The sequence below is a fragment of the Condylura cristata genome, unplaced genomic scaffold, assembly GCF_000260355.1.
Source record: "Condylura cristata isolate star-nosed mole 26May11 unplaced genomic scaffold, ConCri1.0 scaffold00008, whole genome shotgun sequence".
Classification (NCBI taxonomy): domain Eukaryota; kingdom Metazoa; phylum Chordata; class Mammalia; order Eulipotyphla; family Talpidae; genus Condylura; species Condylura cristata.
This window is the reverse complement of record NW_004567109.1, coordinates 16,106,269-16,114,541: the sequence shown is the minus strand read 5'-3', so window position 1 is coordinate 16,114,541 and position 8,273 is coordinate 16,106,269. Positions and strand designations below refer to the sequence as shown.

General features: G+C 56.1%; 1 protein-coding gene across 1 annotated transcript; it reads left to right on the top strand.

Annotated features, from left to right (window-relative positions):
• Window positions 1-6,485: 6,485 nt before the first annotated feature.
• On the top strand, window positions 6,486-8,267 carry LOC105853380 (zinc finger protein 777-like). Its single transcript, XM_012722099.1, has 2 exons — window positions 6,486-6,611; window positions 7,297-8,267. The coding sequence occupies exons 1-2, from the start codon at window positions 6,486-6,488 to the stop codon at window positions 8,248-8,250; spliced, it is 1,080 nt and encodes a 359-aa protein (XP_012577553.1). The 3' UTR covers window positions 8,251-8,267.
• The last annotated feature ends 6 nt before the right edge of the window (window positions 8,268-8,273 follow it).

Sequence of the window (8,273 nt, the reverse complement as noted above, 5' to 3'; positions counted from 1 at the left end):
GCCACCAGGCTACACTTGGCACGCGCCCACCCACAAGTCCTCTGGTGGGCAGTGGGGGCAGTTGGGGGTGGGGAGGGGCGCGCCCCTGCGGCCGGCAGCAGAAGCCCACCTGGCGGGCTGAGAGCACACCCAGGACACAGCACTGCGAAACCGAAACGGGGAGGTGTCTGGAGGAGCGGCCCCTCTTCTGCACGTTCCCACACTTTTCAAAGGACTTTCTACCGCTTTGATAATGAGACAGCAGAGCCCAGAGCCCAGAGGTCACACAGCAGAGGGAGGCCTCAGGCCAGCCACCGGCTCCTCCAGCCTTCTTCCCACTGGCCTCACTCTGACTCGGTAACCCTGCGGTATCACCTAGATGGAACAGCAGAACTGGCCAAGATACAGCTCATCGGTGAGGGCAGTAAGAGAGTTGAGAGGTGGCTTGGGGTGGGGAAAGGTACTTGGAAATCAAGTCCAGGTTCAAATCCAGCTCCATCACACAGTCGTGACCTCATTTGGACGGGAAAAAGGCCAGCTCCTCCTTATAATGGCTGTATCCACTCATCCAGCCCGCAAACATTTATTAAGATAGTAGGGCGGCTGTAGCAAATGGGAGTTTATCTGCTTGACCAGTTATAAGCTCAGTGCCTAGCTCAATAAATGTCTGAAGGGCATAAACAATAAAAAAAAAAAAACCAATATAATTTAAGATAACGAAGGCTGAGGAGCGCTGACAGAAAGGGGTGCCTTACGGGGTATCAAGGAAAGCGCTCTAAGAAAAGGACCTTGGAACTGAGACCTGAAGAATGAGGAGGAACAAGCCAGGCGTAGAGCCTTCTAGACAGGGCCACCGCAAGCATAATGGTCTTGAGGCAGGAGTGGGGAAGTTTCCCAGGTGCGAGAGAAGGCCAGTGTGTTTGGAATGTGGCAAGCAAGGAAAGAATGGCAAGAGATGAAAGGAGGGCAGAAGCCAGATCAGGTGGGGCCCCACAGGCCTTAGCAGAGGCTGAGTTGTATTCAGACCCCAAGAGGTCAGTAGTGAATTCGCAGGTTGTCGGGATTTAGAGAGAGGGGAGATACCCCTGTCAACCCCAAAGAATTGCTGAGGCCTGGAAGAGGTCTGTGACTCACCTGATACTCCTCCCCTCTGAATCCCAGCAACCGAAGAATTCACGATGGCTCCTGCACTGTAAGACCCCTCTGCAGCCCCTTCCCCACGTGCTGCCACCTCTCAGAAACCACCCCAGCAGACAGACAGCCGAGGCTCACTCCGGGGAACAAACTCTGTCAAGCTGGACAGGACATACCCCCAAGTCACTGAACTCGAAACAACAGTCCTAGGAAGTGAGCACATTTAGGTCCATTTCACAAGGAAATGGAAATCAAGGGCGGGCGGGGCAAGCATTAAAAGCTGGTAAATGATGGCGCATCATCACCACTCACTCAGAACAGCCAGAGCCACAGTCCTAGCTACAAACCTGATCTCCCCTCTGAAAAAGAACTCAGGGGGCCTGTGACTCCCACAAATTTAAGATCTCTTGACCACATCCTTCCCTCTTCCTTCTCTTGAGCCAGACCTATCCATGCCTATCAGTCCCACTCAAAGGGAAAAGAACAGTAGACCTAAACCCGCAGGGTGATTCATTCATGCCAGGCACTGTGCCAGGTGCTGGTGGAAGGCAAAGTCTCTCTCTGTCCTCATAGTTCTTACAACAGCCCTTCCAGGCAGATACTGGAAGATACTCTCCTAGCCCTGTGAAGCACAGAGAACGAGGTGGCTTCCCAAGCTCTAGCTGACTCCAGAATTGGACCCTTTAACCTTGTAGGACACAATTTCCTGCTAAGCAGGGACACTAAGGGCTCAGCTCCCCCATAATCAAGGTGGAGGAACATCAGCTCCTTCAGGGCCCAGGGCTAGTGGTCTGGACCACAGCTGCAAATTCCCGGCAGATCCAAGGCTCTCAAGAGAGATAACATCTGGTTACCCAGCAACAGCCCTCCCCCGCCTACCCACAGCTAGGCCAGAGCCATCCCAAGCGCAGGTCTCCACACCTGTGGCTGGCTAGGGGGCGGAGCTCCACAGCCCGAGTCTCAGGTGGAAGGCATGCACCTCACAAAGAAATTGAGGCTTAGAGCACAAGGACCTTGCCCAAGGTCAGGCTTAGAATTCATATTTCAGGACTTCTGCCCCAGCACAGTCCAGAGGTGCTGAGGGTCCCCAGGCAGTCACAGCTGCTCAGACTGCCAGTCCCGCCCACCTGAGGGAGGGGGTTCTGGGACCAGAGAAGACACATTGCCCCCAGCCACACCCCCAAAGACACCGCACTCCGGGCAGCTCGGAGGCAGTTCCTGAGCTCAGATACAGTCCACCAACACAGGTATGCAGGCAAGCACCTCCAAAGTCTCCCACTGGGTCACCTCTACAGGTGGGTGCCCTCTTCACACACTGAAACAGGCACAGACTCACACAGGGCCCTGCCAGGTGGCCACGTGTACAGGAAGGCAGGTGCCTGTATCTATCACTGTGGGGCTTTTCTCCGCCGGGGGGCAGGGGAAAAGGGGGGCCAAGGCCACGGGCCTGTGCACATGCAAATGTGCGCATGCTTACACACTGTCTTGGCAACATCCTCCTTGGAGTGAGGCCTCAACCTGCCCCATTCCAAAGCAAGGGGCGGGGGCAGAGGCTCACCCACAGCCGGGCAGGTCTGACTCAGGGGAGAGGAATGAGGGGGGAGGGCACATCTGCCCAGGTGGCCTCTCTCAGGAACTGGAATCCTGGAGACTAGACCCTGTTCCCCACCCTCCTCCACCCCCATTCCTGTGACTTCCCCTGGTCAGGCCAGGCCAGGAGCGAGGAAGCAGCGTGTTCAGGGCTCCCAGTCTCAACCCCTCACTGTCCCGGGAGGGCCAGCCAAGGCGCAGAGCGGGCCGGGGCCTCGGCAAGAGCAGGACCCAGAGCACATGAGATTTTCTTCTCTTAGAAGCAAGACAAAGAGAAAGGAATGTAACAAAAACTTTCAAGTGGAGGGCTTTACGGCTCTCTGAACACTTTCTCTTCTGTCTCAGAGAAACCTGGAAGGTGTGTGTGACAAGCCCTTTTTACAAAGGAGCACAGGAGGTGCAGGGGAAAGTGACCTGCTCAAGGTCACCCAACCGGGAAGCAGGCCAGCCCTGGGTCTCACTCCGAATGTCTGAGAGTCCACCAGCCTGCGGGAGCTACGGGTAAGGGGCCACAGCCTCAGCTCCTGCCCAGAGAGGGGAATTCTGTACCCTGCTTTGGAGACAGGGAATTCCCCTCCTTGCTTCCCTTGGTGATGCCCCACCCGAGGGGGTGGCAGGGCTGACAGGCCGGTTCTAAGGTAAATATTGGGGGGCAGGGAGTGTCTGCACTGGGAGGGGAGGATCCCATCCCACAGGTGCCTGAGGGAAGAAGCAGTTGTTCAGGGAGGAATTAGCTACAATAATATTAATAAATGTCATAACGAGTTTCCGGGTCAGTATCTGCTCCTAACAATGACATAATAATCTCTTTCAGGCAGGGAGCAATTTTGACTTTCCAAAACCCTTTCCTTTGTTTCTTCAAGGCATGAATATCCTCACTTTATAGATGCTGGAGAGGTAGCAACCATGAAGTCGAGAGTTAAAGGCTGGGAGTCAGGAGGCCTGGATTCTAAGCCATGGACCCACGAATCAACTTCTGGCCTCAGTTGTCTCATCTGTAAAGTGGGCCTAATATCCACCTCAGGGTGCCTGGGAAAGGTAAAGAAAGTCAGGCAACCAATTGTAAGCACAAGTATTGTAATGGGGAGGGGGGTAGAGAGCCCTCTCAAGCCTTCTGCCTTTCCACTACAGCACAATAATAAATTAGCACCTGTTGAGTACTAACTGATTAAGACAGACTAGGGCTCACTAAGTCCCATCACTTAACAGGCACTCCCCAAGGGTCAGTGACTTTCCCAGGGTCACACAGCCAGTAAATGCAGTCAGGATGTGAAGCAGCTATGACAGGCTACAAAATGTCCCCAAGTCACCAGAGGCCTCCTCTCCCACCCACTTCCGGAGCTCTCTACAAATCTCAAGTGGAGTGAAGGGCCATTATTAAGATAACGTTTGATAAGGGATACTTAACATGAGCTCCCTATCACTCCTCTCAGTAAGTCCAGCCCATCTGGCAGCCCAAACCCGCCTCTTAGGGAGGAAAGGGGATTCTGAGCCAGGACCAGACCATCCTGCCAATCAGGAACCCTAAGTTTGAGCTCTTGGTCCCTCTCAATTACAAAATGATCCTGACCCCAAGATTCTTTACCTATAAGGTAGGAGAGCTAGAATGATGACCTCCAAAGAGCCCCTGGATGTGGCCCACTTTTGGGTCAGTGTCTAGGGCAACAAGGGTGGTCAGCTTATCTCAGATCTCCCAGACCAGAGAGGGCTGGGCCAGCCCCTTATCTGGAAGCCCAGGGCTCCCCCAAGTTAAGTCTAGAGTTGATCTCACATCTGCCCCCCAAGAAAGGGGAAGAGACATAAGGAGAAGCTGGCCCCACCCCCTTCCTGTTGGAGGAGTGACCTCTCAGAGCTAGGGAACCTACCTAAAACCCTGCCACAGCAGCTTGAGAGGCAAGGGGAGGGGTGAAAAGAATTCCAACTGATTCCCCCAATGTCTCAGTTTCCTATCTGCAAGGTGAGAACCGTAAATCCTACCAGGAGGATGGCCCTGTGTGTAAGACAGTCCGATGCATGTGAATAGGCAGCGAAAGCTCCTCACGCAGTCCTCTGGCCTTCCCCAGGCGGCCCAGGACCAAGTGCCTTGGCTGGCCCATGTGGGGAAGGTTGCGTTGGAACCAAAACCAAACAATCTCGGCCGGTCACGGCATCTTCCCAGCGGTGAGAAGGCTGCTCTCTGTCCAACCGCAGTCTTCTCTACCGTTCACGAGCATCTGACCAATGGGACCAACCCTTCCTACATCTAGCTTTCTTCTCCCACTTCCCACCTGCTCCTTCCCTGAGCCCACGGGAGCTTCAATGCTTAGTCCTCAACCCCTGCTCTCCACCCACAGTGCGTTCCCCACTTGTGTTCCCTGCAGAGTCCAAATTCCCCACAGCCTCAGGCCTTCTTTGCCCAGATCTGCAGGCCCCTCAATCACAGGTGGAAACCCATCTACCCTTAAACAGGAATCTGACAGATCTGGGTTTGAATCCTGGTTCAGCCAACTCCACGCTGAGCAGCTCTGGGCAGTGTCTTCACTTCTCTGAGCCCTAGTTTCCTTCTCTGTGCAAAGGGGAGACGAGCCTCCTGCCTGAAACTGTGGAAGGGCTGAGCACGGGGTCTTTCTCTTCACCGCTGCATTAGCTCTGCTACCAACCCCCAGCAAAGCAGCCTCAAAAGTGGAGCCTTGACAGCCCTCTCTGGCCCTCACTGCCAACATCTGCTTAGTTCCTGGTCCTATCACTCTGCCACCTCCTCCAGGGTGTCTGCGTAGCTGCCACTCCTTTCTACTCCCTCAGCTCTCACCCTGTCTCTGGTCCTCACCTCATCACCTCTCCCCTGGATTGCTGCAACAGCCTCCTCACGGCTTGCTGATCTTCCACTCACCACCCTGCACCCCAACCTGTCCTGCCTAGACCTGCCCCCACCCTGGAGCCATCTTCCTAACACACCACTTTCCTAGGCCCTCCCGTGCTCGGACACCCTTGCTGGCTCCCCATGGTCTGTAGACTCCATCCCTGTTTGTCTCGAGTTCTTTCCCTCATTCTCTCGCCGGCTAGTCAAGTGGGTAAGAAAGGACACAGCCCCACTTCACACCTGAGACTTCACACCTGACAGCAGAGGTGGAGGCCGGGAAGACCCTGAATCCTCAGCACAGGTTATTTACTCAAAGGAACTGAAGCTTGCATTCACAATGGAATTTCTTCTCTCAGGCACAAGGAAGGCGCCTCAACTTCTGTTAACTCCAACCTCCACACTCACCCACATGGCACCCCTGGCCATGTTCTCTCATTTAATCAACAATTCAGTACTAATTCCGACTCTGCAATTGTTCAAAGACCAAACTAAGAAATCTCCCAGTTTTCTAAAGCTGAACCCCCCCCAACCCAAAAGCCTTCTGATACATAACCTAGAAGATTCCTCAGTCCCCACACTTACTTCTGCGTTGCCTTGACATTGGTTTGGGGGAAAAGAGGCACCTAAGCGAGAAGACCCTCGATGTGCAGCAGGAACTGAAGCGAAGAAGTTTGCTATAAGTCTCTTGGCTCTTAAGGGCCAGCAGGCAGGAGACTATAAACATAGCCCTCTTAATCTCTCTCCCCACCACAAACAGTCACACGACTAGTTCCACAGTTGCTTCATAGGAAAACACCAGATTAGCGTGGTCACAGGAGAGTAGATGAAGAGCCCCTGCCCAATCCCACCCTCTCAAGACAGATTCTAAGAGACCAGTGGGCACAGCCCAGATTTCAGGGTGACCGGAAGGTCCAGGAGACCCTCATCAACTCACCTTCTGAAGATGCCTAAGAACTCAATTAAGCCTTATTCTGCTGCTATTTTGATTATCATTGTTACTCAAACCCATGAAACCAATGACCTTGGACAAGCCCCCCTTTCTAGACCCCGGGTATTCATCCACAAGAAGGTGAGCCAGAACTGTTAAGGGTCCCAAGAAGTCACCTAAGCTAAGTCCCCCCTAGTTTCACAGACTGGCCCCCCTGTAGAAGGGGGACACGAGGGGGCCTCAGGCAGAGGAGGTACACAGAAGTGAAAACAATCTGCTCAAGGTCACCAGAGCCCAGACCAGAGTTACACTGAGAACCCAGATCCCCAGTTCCCAGCCCAGACTTCCCTATCACCCCCTGTGTGTAGGAATGAGATCATCCAGCTCAGCTCTGAACCTCTAGGAATGTGGGCCATCCTGGGAAGATATGGGTGGATTCTCTCCACACAGTAGCTCCCCCCACACACACTTCTGCGGGGTTCTATAGCTAGCTCAGATCTTCAAGTACCCACCTTAGTTGGAGACCCCCTACCTCCCAAGGGTGTAAGGGGTGGATCCACCACCTTGCTCCTACCCCACCTCTGGATTCACCAGGTAAGAGAATTATGCATACTACACCTCTCCTCCTGCACCCCTTGGTACTCTGGGGGATACCATGAGCTGCGACACCGCGTGGGGGAAACCAAGAGCACAGGACCCCAGCTCTGGGGCTGAGGCCTCCCCATTTGCCACCCTCCCCCCACTTGGAGGCAGGAATGTGACCCGCGGAGGGATCCCTCAGCGCGGAGGGCAGGGCTGCGTTCCAGCTCGATGGCTGCACTGAAAGGGGGGAGATGCGACAGCGACCACAGGGACCGTGGGTGGGGGTAAAGGGGGCGGGGAGACGCAGCAGCAGCGGCAGCGGCGCGGGGAGCGGCCCTTCACCTGCATGGAGTGCGGGAAGAGCTTCCGGCTCAAGATCAACCTGGTCATCCACCAGCGCGGCCACATCAAGGAGGGGCCCTACGAGTGCGCCGAGTGCGAGGTCAGCTTCCGCCACAAGCAGCAGCTCACGCTGCACCAGCGCATCCACCGGGCGCGCGGCGGCTGCGCGTCCCCGGAGCGCGGGCCCGGCTTCGCCCCCAAGCACTCGCTCAAGCCGCGCCCCAAGTCGCCCAGCTCCGGCAGCGGCGGCGGCGGGCCCAAGCCCTACAAGTGCCCCGAGTGCGACAGCAGCTTCAGCCACAAGTCCAGCCTGACCAAGCACCAGATCACGCACACGGGCGAGCGGCCCTACACGTGCCCCGAGTGCAAGAAGAGCTTCCGCCTGCACATCAGCCTGGTGATCCACCAGCGCGTGCACGCCGGCAAGCACGAGGTCTCCTTCATCTGCAGCCTGTGCGGCAAGAGCTTCAGCCGCCCGTCGCACCTGCTGCGCCACCAGCGGACTCACACGGGCGAGCGGCCCTTCAAGTGCCCCGAGTGCGAGAAGAGCTTCAGCGAGAAGTCCAAGCTCACCAACCACTGCCGCGTGCACTCGCGCGAGCGCCCGCACGCCTGCCCCGAGTGCGGCAAGAGCTTCATCCGCAAGCACCACCTGCTGGAGCACCGGCGCATCCACACGGGCGAGCGGCCCTACCACTGCGCCGAGTGCGGCAAGCGCTTCACGCAGAAGCACCACCTGCTGGAGCACCAGCGCGCGCACACGGGCGAGCGGCCCTACCCCTGCGCGCACTGCGCCAAGTGCTTCCGCTACAAGCAGTCGCTCAAGTACCACCTGCGGACCCACACGGGCGAGTGAGCCCCGCCCGCCGCCCCGCGCCG

Bases quoted from the DNA above. Each gene is read 5' to 3' on its own strand.
- LOC105853380 (XM_012722099.1), top strand. From the start codon at position 6,486: ATGCCTAAGAACTCAATTAAGCCTTATTCTGCTGCTATTTTGATTATC. The intron at 6,612-7,296 runs GTGAGCCAGAAC...CTGCACTGAAAG, and splicing joins GGGTATTCATCCACAAGAAG to GGGGGAGATGCGACAGCGAC.